This window comes from Rattus norvegicus, chromosome 7 (assembly GCF_036323735.1).
Source record: "Rattus norvegicus strain BN/NHsdMcwi chromosome 7, GRCr8, whole genome shotgun sequence".
Taxonomy (NCBI): domain Eukaryota; kingdom Metazoa; phylum Chordata; class Mammalia; order Rodentia; family Muridae; genus Rattus; species Rattus norvegicus.
Window position 1 is genome coordinate 92,755,723 of NC_086025.1, and position 19,932 is coordinate 92,775,654.

Below are 19,932 nucleotides of genomic sequence, written 5' to 3' on the forward strand. Positions count from 1 at the left end.
TATCTGATCAAGTGGTTTATCTAGTAATGGTCTCACTGTCTTGGCCAAAATCAGAATAATGGGGAAGGATCCTGAAGTCTATTTTTAAATGTGGACACAGTCTTTTCCCTGAATTAATTCTGTGTTTTACCTTCGGACACGATTCCTTAGCTTCAGGACTGACAGCTTTAGTTTGCCTCTTTGTAAGCTTGGCTTATGGAACTGACAAGCAAGATCTCATCCTATGTTCTGTGCAAATGCTGCTTTTTAGAAGTGTTACACATCTTATTTTCTCCCACTAGTGCCCAAAGATGCTCACTGAGACTCCTTTAAATTGCCTAGACTCCTTTAAATTGCCTAGAATTTCAGCTTACAGTTGGATTGAGAATATATTTCAGGAAGAACATGGTAAGTAAGTCATTCATTAGGAATGTGGAGCTAGGGCCAGAAAGATGGCCAAGCTGTTAAGAGCAATGGCTGCTCTATCAGAAGTCTCTAGTTCAAGTCCTACCACTCACCTGTCTATTACTGCAGCTTCATGGGATCCAGTGTCCTCTTTCGTAGTGCAGACATACATGTTGACAAAATAATAATAAATCTTAAAAAAGAAAGGAAGAAAAGAAATGCACAGCTGGATAGGGTTGGCTGTGCCTGCTGCAAAAGGTTGGTGGTAACAGTTACAGGAGATTTACATCTTTCATTAAAAAAGGATAAACTGGTTAAACAACTGTACCTTTTTGTATGACTAAAAGATCGCGGAAGCTAAGAGATACTTGAGAAGTGTTTAGGGTGAGACCTTAACTACAGATAACTAAGAATTCGATGAAAGCTTGATCATTAAATGGTACTTTTGAGGCTGAAACTCGACTACAAGATAGTAGCTGCGGGTAGTATAAAATGATGAGTCAGTCTCATGAACTATGGCAGATAAAGTGCTACTTAACGCAAGGGTAATGCCGTTCTTGGAAGGTTGCTGTAAGGATTAAATAAAATGTTTGCAAAGCTCTGGCATGGTGCTTAAAACATAAAAGGATCTTACTGAACAGTTTCAGGATTGCTGTTGATTACGACATTTTTTTTCCTTTCTCTCCCCCCCCCCCCTTTTTTTTAAACCCGAGAAAGATATCACTATGTAACATTGACTGGTCTGGAACACACTGTGCAGACCAAGCTGGCCTCAAACTCACAGAGATCTTTCTGCCTCCCGAGTTCTGGGACTAAAGGTGTGCCCCATCTCCACCTACTGACTTCTTTTTCTTTAGCCCTCGTTCACTAATTACGTCAGGTTCGCCCGCCTGTCACGTCCTTCTTGCTCTCCTAGCCCGTGCACTTCCAGTCCGCCGGGATGGCTCCAGCGGCCGGGTTAAGTCTGAGGTCCTCAAGGCCACCAAGGAACTCCTCCAGAGCTAGCCCCACCTTCCGCAGGTGGGACGTGAGTACCCCGCGGCGGCAGCTCCGAGCGGGCACCGCCCCATCCGCCCACCCGACCGGCGCCCACCCCACGCACCCGCCCCTCACCACGCAACATCGCCCTAGCGCCTCTGCGACTGGCGCCGCGCGGAATACGCCGCCTACCATTGGACAAACGTTCTATAGCGCCATCTCAGCCTACCGCGCGGTGCGCGCTCTCATTGGCTCGGAGCGGCGAGGGAGGCGGGGTCTGCTCAAGGGGCGGTGCCACACAGGAGCCCCGCCCCCCGGTCCCGTGGCTGGGCCGAGCCCGCCTAGCAGCTGAAACGCGAGGGGCCGGGCTGCGAGCGGGGCGCGCAGCGGTTACTCTGGTTACTGTCCGCGAGGGATGCTGGGGACCCGGCGGTCTGGAGCGGGCGCCGCGCTCTGAAGGACGCTCATCCGAGACAGCCATTCATCCTTAAAGAAGGCAAGTGTCGGTCGGACAGGTTCCGGGAGGTGACTTCGGGGCTTGCTGAGGAGGGATCTCCAGGGAGAACTGAGCTTCCAGGCTCCGGCCGCGCTTCGGGACGCCGTAGCCATCTTTTGTTGGAGAAGGCTGCCGGGGTGTTGCTAGGGGCGGCTTTCCCAGCACCCAGATTCTTCTACGGCCCGGATTCCTTCCTACTGAGCACCTGCTACTGGTGACAAAGGACCGTTTATAGCTGGACGAGCGGACATCGTAGTATACAGCAACATTCGCACCCCTCTGCCCAGTACAGACCGACCTACCTGTCCATTAGTTGGCTGAATGAAGAAGTGTGTAATCAGGAGCCGTTGAGTAGGCGGGTTTTAAATGCTGCATTTTAAGATCTGGACAACTTAAGATACATTTGTACTCTCAATGATTTAAAAAACTGATCTCATCTGACTCGTGATCCTAAAACTATTGACCGGAAGGAGTTCGGCAGGTCTCCCGGACCCCCTTTGTGAACTACATTTTGGGTAGAACATTTTAATCACCGAAACCCTTCTGAGGAAAAAAAGACTCCCACTGCCCCCTGCAAAAAAACAAAAGCAAAAACAAAAAAACCAAACCCCAAACCCCCAAATCTCAGTCTTAGCTGGTGCCACCAAAGAAGCTTTTGAGCCATGTGGACTTTTCTTGGAATTGCTACTTTCACCTATTTTTATAAGAAATGCGGGGATGTCACCCTGGCCAACAAGGAGCTCCTGCTGTGCGTACTGGTGTTCCTGTCGCTGGGCCTGGTGCTCTCCTACCGCTGTCGCCATCGAAACGGGGGCCTCCTTGGCCGCCATCAGAGCGGCTCCCAGTTCGCTGCCTTCTCAGATATTCTCTCTGCTTTGCCTCTTATTGGCTTCTTCTGGGCCAAATCACCCCCTGAATCAGAAAAGAAAGAACAGCTGGAGTCCAAGAGGGTATGGCTGATTTCACAATGGGCAAATGAATGGGATCTTATTTTAAACTTAAGCTTGAGGTCACAGAGGAAGTTTATGGTTTCTTGAAAAGGCAAGAAAGTGATGGCTTAGAAGCTTAAGTATTCTTAATTGAGTTTCTTTTGTTTTTTAAAGTTGTGGACTATGTTGTGGCTACAATCTTCTATCTTAGGGAAGATCAGAAGCATTTGTTGTCTGATTCTCAGATGGGGTTGAGTATTGATTTGGTGGGAAATGTTAGGATTTCATTTGGAAGACAGACTCATTGTGGCTTTTATTTAAATCTCTGGGTAATAATGATTTTTGTACCTGAGAGAACTGAGTGGAGTTAAGTCCACTCATTAATGTGGCTGACGGGAAAGTGGCAGTTATTTGAAAAGCAATAAAGATGCCCAGCACTTTAAAGTCTTGGGCAAAAATCCCTCCTCCTGCTAGCCATTGACACAATGAATAAGTCAGTGCAGTCAGGCCCTCAGTCAAGTCATAGCTGGGTCTGTAAATATTTCTGATGCTGTTATGTTGAAGGAGTGAAGGGGCCATTGGTAGGTGACCAGAGGGGAGTACAAGAAGAGTACAAGTCAGATCATGTAGGACTTATTGGCCAGGATATGTGAACTTTTCCCCTAGGAGCACAGGCGTGAGAGTAACAGTGCTTGAATTTTTACAAAAATCTAATCAAATACTATTCGGGAACTACGTTGCAGTATGCAGCAGTGAGAGAAAGGATGCTGCTGTGTGGCTGTAGCAGGGTGAGTTACCCACAAAGCAATGCAGACGTTGGGATCTACTTTATTTTACTACGCCCACAGTGCAAGTCAGCAAGGTTGACAGAAGAAAAGAACTTGGCTCTGAAATTTTGGCCCTGCCACTTGTTGCTGTAATACTTTGGGAATGGTTTGATTTCTGTCAAAATCAGTTTCCTGTTCTCTTCGATGAGGATGGTGCCACCGTCGTTGGTAGTCAGGGAGTGAAGTAACTTCCTATTTGCAGAATGCCTGCTGCAGAGCCGTCTAATCAGTAACTAGGTGTTGTCACTAGTCTAAAGGTGGTAGACTCTTAGGAGTAGGTAGGATGTGATTGCCTCAGGCTTTCTCCTGGCGTGAGTTCTGAGCGCTCACTGCTGCATACTTAACTCAGAAGTCAGAGGTTGCTAGAGACCTGTACCTGTAAATGCTCAGTGGAGGGCTGCGTAGTTTGGTAATAGGATTTGTCCGGGGTTCTGTCTTCGAATCTCACTGTAGACGTGTACAGTATCTGGCCTCATGTGGGTTTCTAAATATGTCCATGTAACATTTTCTAACTAGTGTCCAGAAAAAGGAATATATATTTAATTTTATTGGGATATATACATTTCTATTTAGCTAGTATTTTGATCCTTATTATAAAAATGGTTTAGATTTAAAAATAAACCATGGATTTGATTTAATAATGTTGATGGGTCTAGCTTTTGCTCAAGGTGTACAAGTCCAGTGTGTTTGTATGCTAGTCCCATGGTTTATGTCAACAGATCTGGAAAAATGGTATTGTTTTTGTTAAACAGCGCAGAAAAGAAGTCAATCTGTCAGAGACGACGTTAACGGGAGCAGCTACCTCAGTATCGACATCATCTGTGACGGACCCAGAAGTGATCATCATAGGGTCTGGTGTACTTGGCTCTGCTTTGGCAACAGTACTCTCTAGAGATGGAAGAACGGTGACAGTAATCGAGAGAGATTTAAAAGAGCCTGACAGAATACTTGGAGAGTGTCTGCAGCCCGGTGGCTATCGAGTTCTTCGAGAGCTGGGCCTTGGAGGTAGGTTCGGCTGATCTCCAGGAGTGGTGTAAATAAATGCTCTTCACTCTAGACTGTTTAGCCCTCCCTCTCTCCCTCCCTTACAAGTTTTGCAAGAACTAAAAACTTTATGTGGAAATGAGAGCAAAGAAGACAAGAACCGTATCATCGCAGAGAAGAGGAGGCTACCGAGACATGATGAGACAGTGAAGTGTCCCGAAACAATAACATCAAAATGAAGACAGTAACCAGACTCATTTATACAGTGTGTGACATGCTCCTGGGGCGGTGTTAGTTCCCCGGTCTTTTATTTAAGGGTGATTGGTTCACTCAGCCAGTGCTTTTTTAGTACATCTTCCATTCATAGGAAATATTTATTCACCTCTGTCTTTGAATGAGGTGTTAGGCTGAGTACTGATGTACTAATGAGCAAGACAGACATCCTTGGGACATAGCACAAAAGGTACTTAGCTGTAAGGTGAGCCTGTCAGAGGAGGCCAGAAGAGGTTGTTGGGTGCCCTGGGACTGGGACAGGGAGCATTTAACTGTGGTCCTCTGGAATAGTAGCCAATGATCAGCCAGCCGAGACATCTGTTGAGAACCATTTTTAATGATAGAACACAGAGAGAGTAAATATGAAGACAACAGAGATGTATTTGATACAAGAGTATTTTTATGGAAATGCTTGATAAAGTAGATAGGGAAAAGCTGATGTTGTGTTGAGAGTGACAAATACATTTTTAAAAAACATTATTTATTTCATGTTTATGAGTACACTGTCAAGTCTCCAGAAGAGGGCATTGGATCTCATTACAGATGGTTGTGAGCCACCACGTGGTTGCTGGGAATTGAACTCAGGAACTCTGAAGAGCAGTCAGTGCTCTTAACCACTGAGCCATCTCTCCAGCCTGACAAGTACATTTTTTAAGGTGATAGATACGCTGAACTCCATAGTTTTATTTTCAGGGTACATGAGTTCACCTGTCCCATTTTACCCTATAAACATAATGGTTGTTGTCTGTCAGGGGTAAGTATAAGAATAAACATGCTTTCTCCTGACGTGGCCTCCCCATTGTTCTCAGTCAAGAGAAAACAGGAGACAGGTGGGGAGAGCTCAGGGCGCCAATCACCACAGAGGCTGGCTGAGAGCGGTCCTTCAGCAAAGACTTAAGACATTGCCAAGTGTACTTTCTGAGGCTACGTCTCAGTGGATGTTAAAGAGGGTGTGCTAAGGACAAAACATTTTTTAAAAAGTAGATGAACTATATGAAGATTATAGAGGTCAGAGTAAAATCGGAAGCATGGGATAGGGAGTTCAGGAGTGGGTATAATTTTCAATAGTGAGAAGTTACCTCTGAGTAAAGAAATGGAGGAGAGTAAGCCCTGGAGAGACCAGGAGAGTCTGAAGTCCAGGCCTCGCTTTTGCTCTCTGGGAAGAGCCAGCAAGCCTGCTTGACCTTCATGTTGTCAATGGAGGAAAAGTCAACTACAAAGGGAGTACACAGGGAGTGAAGGGAAGCCACTGGAAACCTACGGGGCTATTAAGTTTCATATTTTAAAAATGGAACGAATAGTATTATCTGAAAGTATATTCTGAGTAGAGAAAGATCACGGAGGGGTAAGTCCAGAACAAGGTTATCTGGGTGCTATTGCAGGATTGGTAAGAGCTGATGGCTTGGAACATGGTCACAGTCGTTCAGGCGAGTGAAATGGACTTTTTGTGCTTATTCCTGCTCTGCAGGAAGAGTACTGCTGATGAATCAGTGTCAGATGTGAGAAAGGGAAGGCCAGTAGACCGTCCAGAAGGCTAACTGCTGCCAGGAAGTCCAGGACTGAGCTCTGAGCCATGAAAGGACAGACTTAAGTGAGGCGCTGGGAAACCAGCAGGGCAGGGAAGAAGCAACAGAGGAAAGCAAAATGACTCCATGCTCTTGAGCCATGCACATGGCAGGCAAGCATGTATTCGTGTAGGCAAAACATACATGTAAAAAAGTCCATAAAATAGTAAAATAAGAATTTATTTTGATGCTGGAACAAGCCTTCTCAATTTTGTCCCCGTGTCAGACATGTTCCAGTTTGTTCATGGACTCTGCATTGCTTCATATGAATCATGACTACACTTCCTGTTCATTATTTCTTCTATTTTAATACTTTTGGTTTGTAAGTTTTATGTATGATAGTAATGCTCTAGCTTTTTTTTTTTTTTAATTTTTTTCCCTACAACACTTAATTGACTCTTAAATTTTGAGATTTTCCTTCTGCTTTCTGCTTTTCTGTTTGATTTACTGAAGTTACTCTATAGTATATCCTGAATCAGTTTTTATATATAGTGGAAACCATCAGCATTTAGGAAATATCCTCATTGGTTGGGGAAATCTATTTTTTCATATACTGAATTTTTATATATAAATTGGGACCTTTAAAATAGTTTTAACAGTATTGGATTTTCTCTTTTTCCATTCTTTCTTTCTTCCCCATCCTCCCTACCTGTGGCAAATACACTTGTTTCTACATTGGGATACATGGTAAGGAGGCCAGACTGCTTTCTGTATCTTTTTTTTTTTTTACTTTTCTATTTTTCGGAGCTGGGGACCGAACCCAGGGCCTTGCGCTTGCTAGGCAAGCTCTCTACCACTGAGCTAAATCCCCAACCCCTGCTTTCTGTATCTTAATGAGCAGAGCAGATACTCAGGACAGGGTTGTGGCTGATGTCATATCAAGTGGTAACAGACCTGAGTGCTACTAACCTGAAGTGTATCTGTGGATTTGCCTTCTGGAAACATTTAAGATTTATGTACCAGTTGTACCAGTTGAGTTCTCCAGCTGGTCTTACAGCTTTGTAAAGTGGAGCCTTAGTTTTGCTGTGTCTTTTTCTTGATACCTTTCTTGGTAAGTCTTGGCATACTAATAACATTGTTTGAACTGAACTGTTTTGCAGATACAGTAGAAAGTCTTAATGCCCATCATATACACGGCTACGTAATTCATGACTGTGAAAGCAGGTCTGAAGTTCAAATTCCATACCCGGTGTCAGAAAACAACCAAGTACAGAGTGGGGTTGCTTTCCACCATGGCAAGTTCATCATGAGTCTCCGGAAAGCAGCTATGGCAGAGCCCAAGTAAGACCACAGCTTTAAATATAGAATGCTAACTCAGACCTGGGTGCTAGGGTGATGATTGGTGGCTAAGGTTTCTTGCAGCGAACCAGAGTTTGGTTCCCAGCACCCACATCAGATGGCTTACACAGTTTGAGAGGATCAGATGCTCTCCTCTCCTCAGACATATGCACACATATGTGTGCATGTATGTGTGCGCGCACACACACACATAAAATATGTTTTTATGCAAGTGAAATGACATCAGTAATTCATGAAAATTTTTGTCATGGTCTAGGTGGCATAAGTATGTTAAAGTAAATAACCCATAATTAAAATACATTCACTGCCTCTAAAGAATATTAGAGAGTTTTACTTTAAGAATTAGGTGATTAGGAGTTGGGGATTTAGCTCAGTGGTAGAGCGCTTGCCTAGAAAACACAAGGCCCTGGGTTCGGTCCTCGGCTCCGAAAAAAAGAAAGAAAGAAAAAAAAAAGAATTAGGTGATTATTATTTTTTAGGTGACTATTATTTAATTGGAATTTAGAGGGCTGCATAAGTACTGTAACCTAAGGCATATGTCCATGTGTGCCCGTTTTTCTTGTGTTTGTGGCTATTACACCTTTTCTAGAGAGAATAGAAGATAAGAAATTCCTCTTGCACTTGCCCTGGGGACCTAGTCTACTGGCTGCCTGTCTTGATTATTGTATTTGCCTCTCGTTCCTTAACAATAATTAAGGAAGTTTTAAACATGAAAGCACTCATGTTGTTGACACAGATCCACGTGTTGACAAAGTAAAAAAGTTGGTGGCCTTTTCATTAGGGGTGAAATGTCTGGTGTCCATGGGTGGGAAATACTTTTCAGATTTGCCTATGCCATTTTATGTTTTAAAAGGTAACTATTTTTTCAGAATTTCATACATGCATATAGTGTATTTTGATCATTTTCATCCTAATTCCTATCAGATCTACCCACCATCCACAATGTCCTTACCTCCTCCCACCTTCAGGGGTTTGTTTGTTTGTTTGTTTGTTTATTTATTTATTTATTTTTTAATGGCTCACTTTGCAGCTGTGCTGCTTCGGTACTCAATGGGTTTGAGGCTGGAGCATAGTCAGCCCGTCACAGACCACACCCTAGCTGTCTGTGTAAGGACTGCGTCATAGCTAAGGGAACTCACTCTCGCGATGTGTTTCTGTTCATCCTTTAGTGTAAAGTTTATAGAAGGTGTTGTGCTTCGGTTACTAGAGGAAGATGATGCTGTGATTGGTGTGCAATACAAGGACAAGGAGACTGGGGACACCAAGGTGAGAGCTGGGAAGTCATCTCTTTCTAGGACGGTTTTCCTACCCTTTCACGTTCTGTATTAATGTGTGAGTGTGTGCCCCAGTGTGTGTGGGGAGGTCAGGGGACCATTGTGCAGGAGTTTCCTGCAGCTGCGTTACTGTACACATTGTTATAGTCACAACTAGGAAAATGTTGAAAACTAGAAAATAGTTTCTAGTTTATGTTAATGTTGGTCTATTAAAGAGGAGGCAATGGGCTCTTGTAGGCTGTTCTACAGGGTCACTCCTTCCTAGAAACTGGAGTGAGTATGACAGGGTTACCAGGTTTCCTTTGCTCACAGTGTAGGAATGTCACATTGTTCCGTGTATAAAAATGCTGCTTCTGTCTAGCCACTCTTTAAACAGCACCATGGGAAGTAATGTAATTTTATAATGAATCTGGGTGGTTCTGTGGCCCATGTGTGCCTTGAAGCTCTTCCTCTTGACCATCATGGTGGAGAGTTTTAATCGTTTTAATGGCCGAGGTACAAAAGGAGAGACCTCCAGGGACTCAGGCCTTCGTTCCATCCACAGGCAGCTCTGATGCGTCTGTGAGAGTCTTATGTTTAGCTGTTTTCCTGGACACTTTGGGCTTTAGAAGCCTTTTGTGTGTGAGAACTGACGCCAGGTGTTCCTCCTCCTGTTGCAGGAGCTCCATGCCCCGCTCACTGTTGTTGCCGACGGGCTCTTCTCCAAGTTCAGGAAGAACCTCATCTCCAATAAAGTCTCTGTTTCCTCCCACTTCGTTGGCTTCATTATGAAGGTATAGAGGAGTGTAATTGTCGAAAATTCAAAGCAACTGGACATTTGAGAACCATTAAAGTATTTTCTTTTCTTTCTAAGGATGCACCACAGTTTAAAGCCAATTTCGCGGAGCTTGTTCTGGTCGATCCCAGTCCAGTTCTCATCTACCAGATTTCACCCAGCGAAACTAGGGTGCTTGTCGATATTCGAGGAGAATTGCCAAGAAACTTAAGAGAATACATGACAGAACAAATTTACCCACAGATACCTGGTAAGAAGTAGGATTTCACCCTGATTATAATTCATGGTCTAAAGCTAATCTCACGAAAGCCTTTTCCAGTTTTGCTGAAAACAATGAGGCCCAGAGACAGGCATACCTGTTTGTGAGCAGCGTGTATTTCCTGTGCTACCAGACCATGTAGGTGGTAAAAGCTAGGTAAAGGAATCTGTCAGTCAGTGCAGTTTTTCCTGTCTCATCTCATGAATTTGACTAATTTCTTCCTCCCATCTCTGTTGTGTTCAGCCGTGTATGTTATTTACATCTGTTTCCCTTGGATTCCTTTGTCATTCCTTAACATGTATAAGGAGGTGCTTAAAGGATAATTTTATTAATAAAGTGGGTAATTGGTGATTTGTTGCAAGGGACTATGGAACAGCCACCACACATACGCTGTTAAGAATTCTTTTATACTTGATAAGGAGATGTTTGTTAATTTGAGACTGAAACACTCAAACCACTTACTTGGGATTAATTGCAGATCACTTGAAGGAATCATTTCTGGAGGCCTGTCAGAATGCTCGTCTGCGGACCATGCCAGCAAGCTTCCTTCCTCCTTCCTCAGTGAACAAACGAGGTATCTTTTAGCATTATTTTTCAAAGGGTGTGATTAAATTTGTAATAGTAAGTTGAAGCAGAGAGTTCTACCTTGGCCAGAAAGAGCAGGGGAAGGAACATTGGTTCCCTTAACAAGTCCCCAACATGGAAGCTGTAGGATACGATTATTACTTAGTGGACACCATAGCAGTCATTGGGAGTCCAACAAGGGAGTTAAAAGTTACCTGCTGGCCTTGAGGGGGAACTGTTATGCTCAGAAGCATGAAGATGAATTGATGGTGGGGTGGCATTGAGGACAGTTCCAATTCACGGTAGCACGGAGTCACTGTCCAAAGCTGGGAGTGGTGTTCTGGAACGGAGGGGTGGCTAGGGAGGACATTGCTTGGAAGGTGAACAGTGAGAGCTGGGACTGAATAGGGTTGGGATCTGCAAAGCCTGCTCCCAGGCTGTCTGAGATATGGAGATATTAGACCCCTGTAACTGACATTTTTGGCAGGTGTCAATAGTGATTGATAGCTGGTATATAGTTGGGTTTAAAGTTTATATTTTAAAGGTTTATTATTTGTTTGGAGACAGGGTCTCATTGTGAATCCCTGCCTGGACTGAAACTTGCTATGTACATCAATTTGACCTCAAATTTACAGAGATCACCAGTCTCAGAGTCTAGAAGAGAGGGCGTCAGAATCCCTGGACTAGAGCTACAGATGGTCCTTATGTGGGTATTGGGAGCTGTCCTCTGGAAGAGTAGCAGGCACTTTTACCTGCTAAGCCATCTCTCCTGTACCCCTACTTCTCCTCCCCATCCCACCCCCCTTTTTTTTTTGTTGAGGAAAGTTCTTATATAGCCCAGACTGAAACATATGGCTAAGGATGACCTTGACCATCTGACCTGCCTCTGCTTCTCAAGAACTGAGAGTATAGACACACACTGCATGCAGGGCAGAATATGTATTTAATACTTGTAATATTTAATTTTATCCTATATAGGCAATGGAACATCAGCTTTGTTGAAGTAAAGATCATAAATTGTTCAGTTCAGCCACGGACAGCAGACAATTATAATTTACTGGGGTATTTTAGGTCCCGTCACTCACAAGTTTGTTAGCACTAATGTTTGTCTCAGAGTGGTTCAGGATTTCAGTCTTAGTTCTCTTTCCACAGGCGTCCTACTTCTGGGAGATGCGTATAACCTGAGGCATCCTCTTACTGGTGGAGGAATGACAGTCGCTTTAAAAGATATAAAAATATGGAGACAACTGTTAAAAGATATTCCTGACCTTTATGATGATGCCGCTATTTTCCAGGTAAGAATCTAGAGTTTTCCTCCCCCAGAATGGTTTATCTGTTTATGGGTGAGCAGACTGAGACCCCAGTGTGTGGTAGTGTATGCTTCATGATGGCCTCTAGTCTTGTTCAGGTATAATAAGCTTGACTTTCAAACTATATTCTTTTTTTTTTTTTTTCTTTTCTATTTTTTGGAGCTGGGGACCGAACCCAGGGCCTTGCGCTTGGTAGGCAAGCGCTCTACCACTGAGCTAAATCCCCAACCCTTCAAACTATATTCTTAATGTCTGTGGTTTAGTATGTGTTACAGCAGATTGGCCCAGCCCACTCTTCTCAGAGATAGAAGCTTAGCTTCATAATCATGTGACCCATGGCTCTGAAAATGAGTTTGTCAGTATTACCTGTAGATAGGCCTTGGGACAGAAATTTGAGGAGATGGTAAACATTAGCTTAGGCTTTTTTCCTCCTTACTGTGTAATAAATGATATTCTTCATTTTTAGGCCAAAAAGTCATTCTTTTGGTCAAGAAAAAGGAGCCATTCCTTTGTTGTGAACGTGCTGGCTCAGGCGTTGTATGAACTATTTTCTGCTACAGATGGTAAGTGTAGATGCTTTTAAGTGAGCTGATTTGTGGATGTTTGAGCTTTCTCAGATCAGTTTTCTTAGCAAAGTTAGTAGTTAAAGTTGTTAGTCTATAACCTCACACCCCCAACTCTGCCCACTGCCGTGTGGTAGTTCTTTCAGTATCTCAGCATCATGTGTCTACCACTTCTGGGGCTGTTGGCGTCCTTAGAAAACACCCATAGCAGTGAGTGTCTCAGGGGCACACTCTCAGTCCTCTGGTCCGCACTGAGCATGTATGTCCCCACAGTGTTGGTGAAAGGCCTCTGGCCAGGTATGGGAAAGCAGTACGGCCTTTTGCTTCTTACAGTAGTTTGAATTCTTTCTTCCTTTCTTCCTTTCTTGTCTTTTCTTTCTATTTAATTATTTTATGTAAGTACACTGTAGCTGTCTTCACACACACCAGAAGAGATTATCACATTCCATTACAGATGGCTGTGAGCCACCATGTGGTTGCTGGGAATTGAACTCAGGACCTCTGGAAGAGCAGCCAGTGCTCTTAACCGCTGAGCTGTCTCTCCAGCCCCTGGTTTGAATTTCTTTGGAAGCATTATTTAGAACACGATTAGGTGTCTCAGGCTGAGGATGGAGCTTCTTTCCTGCTACAGTGCACTGGTGGCTCGCATTGCAAATAGCCACCCATGTGCTCCTCCTCCCCATGTGCTCTTCCGTTTCCTACATTACGAGAAGTTGGCCATTCTGACTAGGTTGAATATTCGTAGAAATGAAAATGTGAAATTCTGAGCTAGAAATGGTGATGCATGTTCCTCTTCCTTCCAGGGAGCTGAGGTAGGAGGATTGGGAGGGCAGCCTGAGCTACCTATATAAGACGGTTTTTCAAAACAAATGACACCAACACAGTGTGTCTCAAAATAAATGATACTCTGTCATTTGCACACCACCCCATCCATGTATTATACTCACAATGATAAATAAAAAATTACTTTAAGAAACAGACAAAAATAAGGTAAACATCTGAGATACTTTAAGCTCCTTGGTTGAGTTTCTTGGTGCCCATTAGAAGAGAAGGTGGGACTGCTTCTCATAGACTACAGCCGTCCACCACCTCTTGTTAAACATATTTCCTTGTGATTTGCAAGACCAGTCTGAACAAAATGACACAGAAGTTAAAGTGGCTGCTTCTTGATGTAAAAATATAAAAAATAAAAAATGTAAGGTTATCCTTTATCCCCACGAGGTCCAGCACTGCAGTGCCCAAGACATCTGCTGGATATCTTAATTCTCAGTCAGCAAAGCCTCTCACCGGCTCTGCTCCCTCCCATATCACACTGCCGAAGGCCTCTCTCTGAGCTGGCAGCCATCTCTCTACCTATCCAGTTCCCAAGGCAGGTTTCCCTGCCAGAAACACACGTCCCAACTCCATGGCGGCCCAGACCAGCCGCCCTATACTCCCTTACACTTAAATCTGCACATGAAAGAACACACAGCGCATTAACCTCTGGCCCAATTGATAAGATATACTTGCCCACCTAAACATACACAGCCCAGTGCCATCCATCCTTTAAGAACATTCATAACAGCCTGTAAAGGTACAGCGTGGGACGTCACCTGCCATATTCTCCTGCCACAGCTTCTCCCTCTCCCTCCAGTCTCCTCCTCTTTCTTTCAACTTTTCTCCTGCCCATCCTTCCTTCTCGTCCAATGACAGGCCTCCTTCTATCTTGTACTTGCCTCACCTATGACATCATCCCACAGCTGCTTGGACAAATGAGAGGAAAGAATTCTGAGTTTTGAGTTTTTTTAAGCTCTTGTATGTTACGGTAAATATTAATTGGGGATTTCTACCCTACCTTAGATCATTTAGTTCCCAAATTAATGACACAAAGCCTTTCTGTTTATACTAGGCCTTAGAGCCCATTAGAGCACTAGAGCTGGGCAGATTATCAACCCTCTGCTATTTTGTCTACTTCTCTGTCATTAACCCTGAGCTATCACTTGCTATGTACTGCCTGAGCCACTCCTATTCCAGCTGGCCAGCCCTTGAGGCCATGCCCCTACAATTCACATACCCCATGGTGCCTTCCTTCTTCCTCTCTCCTAGGTCTCTGCCTCAGCCCTGCCTACCTCTCCATTGCCCAGTTACAGGCTGTAGGCATCTTTATTCAACCAATAGTTTTAAATTAAGGAGCAAGCTTTGCACAGCAAAAGCTGGCATATGTGAGAATTCACTCATCTAGACCTTGGGATATAGAATTTAACATTACAATACATAACAACAGACCAAACCTCAACACTTGGATTCTTACATCAAAGCTGCCAACAACCTTACAAAGTTAATGACAGATCTGGGGAGGAAAGACCTTTATGGGACAAAAATTTACCATGCATCATCCTTACAAATACTCTTACAAAGAAAAATCTATCACTAAGTTATAAATTCTTCAAAGTATGTTTTATATATATATGGAAATGTCATAATGAACCTCTTATTTTATACAACTTAAGAAAACTAAAAGACATGATCAAAAAAAGAAAGAGAAAAATCTAGCCAGGTGTGGTAGCACACGCCTTTAATCCCAGCACTCAGAGGCAGAGGCAGGCAGATCTCTGTGAGTTTGAGGCCAGCCTGGACTACATAGTGAGTTCTAGGTCAGAGTTATGTAGAGAGACTCTGTCTCAAACAAAACAAATCAAACAACAATAAAAATTAGTAATTTAAAAAACTTTAATAAAAAGAAATATCTAGGCACTTTAGGGTTCAAATTATATTATTAAAACGTTTTATGGATATAAGCAGAAATTCACTTCTTGATAACCTGATGCCAGTATGGGTTAGGCATCTCAGAACCTAGGAATTTTGTTGTAAGGATTGTGTTTTTATATATAATAAGAGCTTACAAAGTATTTGATGTCATTTAGCTTAGAACAAAGCCATACATAATTTAAAAGTAATTCATAAGTCCTAATAGGTATTAGAATCAACAGAATCAGATTATTCATACTCTTAGTCTAAGAGTATTGATCTGGAAATGTGAAGGTTGTTAAATCTAGAACTGTTAAGAAATTGTTACTAACACTGTAAAATAATAACAGTAATAATTTCTATGTTTTATTTTAGATTCCTTGCGTCAGCTCCGAAAAGCTTGCTTTCTTTATTTTAAACTTGGTGGAGAATGTTTGACTGGTCCTGTTGGGTTGCTTTCTATGTAAGTTCTAAGAGCAGAAGGGAACACTCAGTTTATGTGAATCTTTATCCCATAGACGCTTAGTTATGTTCTGTTACCCATTCATGTCCTAGTCACAAGTGGCTCCAAGAGGCCAGTGCGATGTCTCAATGGCTAAAGGTGCTTGCTGCTCAAGATTAGTTTGAGCCTAGAACCCAGAGTTGTCCTTTTTATTTTTTTTAAATTTATTTAATGTATGAGTGATCTGCTGCATATATATCTGCCTGCCCAAAGAGGGCATCAGATCCCACTATGTGGTTGCTAGGAATTGAACTCATGACCTCTGGAAGAGCAGCCCGTGCTCTTAACCACTGAGCCATCTTTCCAGCCTCCACATGTGTGCTATGTAGTGTGTGTCCTACCCCCAGTTGTTATGTGTGTAGACACACACTAACACAAAAGCAAGGATTTAAAAAGTGGCCTCAGGAAGAGTGAGCATTGGGCAACAGTGCTGTGCTGTCCTCCGGATGCACACACTGAAAATTGGACTGAGGTGCCAGACCTTTGAGTAGACTTGACAGTTTCCACCTGTGATGTCTTGCATGTCTGACCCACAGGAGCCAAGAATAACTGAGACCTGAATTCAAATATTAATCTTAGAGGCCTGAAATTAAGTAGTAGTTTTGCTAATGCAGACATGTACTTGGAAGTCTGAGAACGGAGATTCAAGGCACTTATTCTTATAGATCTACAATCAGAATATCAGATCTAATGCCAGCCCAAACACAGCAGGCCTCATTTTGGATCTCAAGATTAGTGTAAGAAAACAGCAGGAAAATAAGACGTAAGAGTGAGCATGGCCACCAGCTTCTCAAAGCAGTCATCTCTCTTTCTTAAAAAGATCTACTGACTTCATATATGCGAGCACACTGTCCTCAGACACACCAGGAGAGGGCATCAGACCCCATTACAGATGGTTGTGAGCCACCATGTGGTTAGTGGAACTTGAACTCAGGACCTACAGCAGTCAGTGCTCTTAACCGCTGAGCCATCTCTCCAGCCCCTGGTCATTTCTTCTAAGTAGATTTTTATAATCTAAAAATTCATTCTTGTCATTGAATGTGATAGGCAGATGAGCTTGTGAAGCCCTCAGGTGTAGAGTGCGTTCAGCTTTTATTGGTGACGAATAATTTGAACCTTTGTGACTAATTTTAATAATCTTTCTTTTCTATTACAGATTGTCTCCTGACCCTCTCCTATTGATTCGACACTTCTTCTCCGTTGCAGTCTATGCCACGTATTTCTGCTTCAAGTCAGAGCCATGGGCTACAAAACCTCGGGCTCTTTTCAGTAGTGGTGCTATACTGTACAAAGCGTGCTCTATAATATTTCCTCTCATCTATTCAGAAATGAAGTATCTGGTTCACTGAAAGGGAAACCACATGGAAGTCATTGGGACTTGAGGAGGATGTACATAGCCTAGGACTGTGTGTGTGACTTCTGCAGTGGTGACTCAAGGACCAAGCTTGTGTATAAGCATGTAAATATATGCCTTAATTCACAATTGAGAATGAAGGGTCAATAAGCTAGATGTTTAAAAGAATGATTGTTTCCACAAATTAATGTTAACACTCAAGTGTTTGATTTCAGTATTGGGGTGATTCATTGGGACATGCCAATAAAATGAAGAGTGAACTCTTACAGAACATTTTTTTGTTTTTTGTTGTAGGCTTCTTTGTAAAGCTTCATGGTCACAGGAAAGAGAACTCAAGTGAGATAGAGAGTGTGGTTGTTAAATCTGTCAAACATTTACTGTTTATGTGTATGCACATGTTCGATATACAAGTGTTCACGAGGACCTGAGGTTGACATCACGTGTCTCCTTTAATCTTACTTCACGTGATGCATATATGAGGCAGGTCTCTTGTTCAACCTGGAGCTCTGGGCAGCTTGCGTTCTCTTGCTTGTTCTAAGCACAGGGGTATTACCAGCTGCAGGTTCAGACTCCTGCCATGTCTCATCCAACTTACCCTAGCGGACAGCAGCTCCCGTGCAAAAGAATTTTATGTAGAACCAAGTTACAAGTTTGAATTTTAAAAGTTTATCACTAAACCTTTACAGCCCTGCCCCTGGCCCCTACCACCTCCCCGATAGAAATCCTATGGCTGGCAACCTGGTTGTCTGGCTTGGGCAGAAGCTGGAAGAAGATCTGGCACAGGGAGCACTAGAGGAGCTGCTGAGACTAGAAGACGGGAAATCTCAGAACACAGCATATAGAACATGAGTTGAGTTTACTGCTGGGCTGTCAATGGTCCTTACAGACCTACAGTGGATGGAGCACCCCCAACCCCTCCCCAGACTGTCACAGGGTTTCTTACGGGGTGTCAGTTTTTCATCACAAGCAGGGCAGTTCAGTACTGGCAATGCTGTTTTACTGAAGATCTGGAGTTGCACAAGTAGTTCTTTAGAACATAAGATGAAATGCATTCATCCATCAGTTACACTGAGCATTTAGAAGAGGCACATACAAAACAGTTCTGCTTCTACATGATAAAAATTCCATATGATGCCATTAAATGAGCTGAGAGCCATCTTAGAGTGGCTGATAATTCCCACAGAGGAGGGAAATGAAAGTTGCATGAGGAGTCAAGTATCTTCATTTCCAAGTTCATTTTAGTCACAGAACATCCTGTCACTGAAGCAGGGAAGGAAGTCACAGGACTGTTCGGAATTCATCAAAAATGAAGTTAGGCACATGCGCTTCAGCCACCTGGAATAGTAAGCAGAAATTAAATCAGCATTTTGGTTGATGAAGTTCATAACTTTACACATGGAGATTGAAGGAGTGAAATTATCTGTTGGAGGAAGGTGAAGCACAGGAAGGAGCCAAGCCCCACAGGTAGACTAGGAAGCAGCTTTCACTGCCGGGAGCTGGTCTTAGAGTCCGCTTACTGTGCACCACACCCCACCCAAGGCGGGCCCACTGCATCCACAAGCAGGCTTGGCTCCTAAAGGCATTTGATCTAGGGAACGCCAATGAGAGACAATAGGGGAAACCTGAGGCCAGAGGACAAGAACAGGAAGGTCTTGAAAGGCCTGTATCCTTTAACTGCTTCTAGGAGGAGGGTGGCATGGAGGTGGGAGATTGGGGGGGAATGGAACAGATGATCTCCGTGAGCTAGAGGGAAGTTTGAAAAACATTGCTGAACTGCTGGATTGCTAGACTGCTGGGTGTGTGTGTGTGTGTGTGTGTGTGTGTGTGTGTGTGTGTGTGTGAGAGAGAGAGAGAGAGAGAGAGAGAGAGAGAGAGAGAGAGAGAGAGAGAGGAGAAGGAGAGAGAGGAGAAGGAGAGGGAGAATGAGCATAAAGATTGTATCAAAGTTATTTAAATAGAGACAACTTCAGCATGAGGTTGGGAGAAAAGGGGTACTCAGAAGCAAGACAACCAACTGTGGATACTTCTTCCCATAATACATATGTAAAATCTATGCATACCCTTGCACATGTATTGGTGAACATCTGCACACACATGTATTTTGCATGCTAATCTCTAGCAAGTAAATTCTTAGCAGTACATTTCTGGGACTTCATCAAAGCTTTAAAGGACAAAGCTAAATTCCCCTTAAAGTCCGAGGTTGCTATTTTCCCATTCACACCATGGAAAATAAACCCTTCCAAGCACAGAGCCCAACATCTCACTTTCAGGTCTAGTTTGGTTTACACCTTGGCTGTAAGTAGGGCCGAGCCTTTCCCAAATGTTTACCCTGCTTGTACTTTACTAAAACTGCCGGTTAATATCCTTTACTCATCTCCCTGAAGAGAACATTATCAGTTAAGGAAATGTCCACTTTTCTGGTTTATAGATAATAGTTCCTTTTCATCTCTTGATTTTTAAAGAGGCAGTTGATGACATTTAATCTGGCATTAATTAGAGATCAAGTCTGAGTCTTTACCTTCCCATTTTCTTTTCTGAGTTAAGGGAGAAAGCTATTTGGTACATATTTGTCTGAATGTGTGCTAACTGACCTGCTTCATAATTCATATAAGCTCTGTCTGCTACTGGTTTTAATAACATGGGTGCTAATTTGAGCCCATACTCCAAGTCATCTATCCCAAAGCCACCAGATGACTCTGCTGTTTCTCCCGATGCGAGGGGTCACTTTGTCCTATACACACTTATATATCCTATACATACTCATATATCCATTGGTCCCGGTATTCTCACACTAATACTGCTTTCGTTTTTATAGTTTTGTGTGTTGATAGTGCTCTGTAATTTTTTTAAATAAACAGTTCTTTATAAA

General features: G+C 43.2%; 2 protein-coding genes and 1 long non-coding RNA gene across 19 annotated transcripts in view; 1 reads left to right on the forward strand and 2 right to left on the reverse strand.

The window, feature by feature from the left end:
* Positions 1–1,548, reverse strand: part of LOC134479916 (uncharacterized) — a 72,728-nt gene extending 71,180 nt beyond the window's left edge. For 11 of the 17 annotated variants that reach the window (XR_010053830.1, XR_010053814.1, XR_010053815.1 and 8 more), the window contains exons 1-2: positions 1,167–1,466; positions 498–577 (exon numbers count right to left, since the gene is read on the reverse strand). This is a non-coding gene — a long non-coding RNA (uncharacterized LOC134479916). The other 6 variants (XR_010053826.1, XR_010053822.1, XR_010053820.1 and 3 more) reach the window with 6 other exon arrangements.
* A 904-nt stretch (positions 1,549–2,452) lies between these two features.
* Sqle (squalene epoxidase) lies at positions 2,453–17,327 on the forward strand. Its single transcript, NM_017136.2, has 11 exons — positions 2,453–2,808; positions 4,367–4,619; positions 7,537–7,717; positions 8,905–9,001; positions 9,669–9,782; positions 9,863–10,034; positions 10,522–10,617; positions 11,760–11,902; positions 12,384–12,480; positions 15,583–15,670; positions 16,866–17,327. The coding sequence occupies exons 1-11, from the start codon at positions 2,521–2,523 to the stop codon at positions 17,056–17,058; spliced, it is 1,722 nt and encodes a 573-aa protein (NP_058832.1). The 5' UTR covers positions 2,453–2,520; the 3' UTR covers positions 17,059–17,327.
* Positions 17,328–17,902: 575 nt separating this feature from the next.
* Washc5 (WASH complex subunit 5) overlaps positions 17,903–19,932 on the reverse strand; it is a 51,908-nt gene continuing 49,878 nt past the window's right edge. The window contains exon 29 of the mRNA NM_001398866.1: positions 17,903–18,398. Within this exon, the coding sequence (NP_001385795.1) occupies positions 18,342–18,398 (57 nt within the window). The 3' untranslated portion in view covers positions 17,903–18,341. The remainder of the gene's footprint in view (positions 18,399–19,932) is intronic.

Excerpts from the sequence above, each read along its gene's own strand:
- Sqle (NM_017136.2), top strand. The coding sequence starts at position 2,521 with ATGTGGACTTTTCTTGGAATTGCTACTTTCACCTATTTTTATAAGAAA. Across the intron at positions 9,002-9,668 it reads AGGAGACTGGGGACACCAAG|GAGCTCCATGCCCCGCTCAC; the intron begins GTGAGAGCTGGG and ends CTCCTGTTGCAG. Across the intron at positions 11,903-12,383 it reads ATGATGCCGCTATTTTCCAG|GCCAAAAAGTCATTCTTTTG; the intron begins GTAAGAATCTAG and ends CTTCATTTTTAG.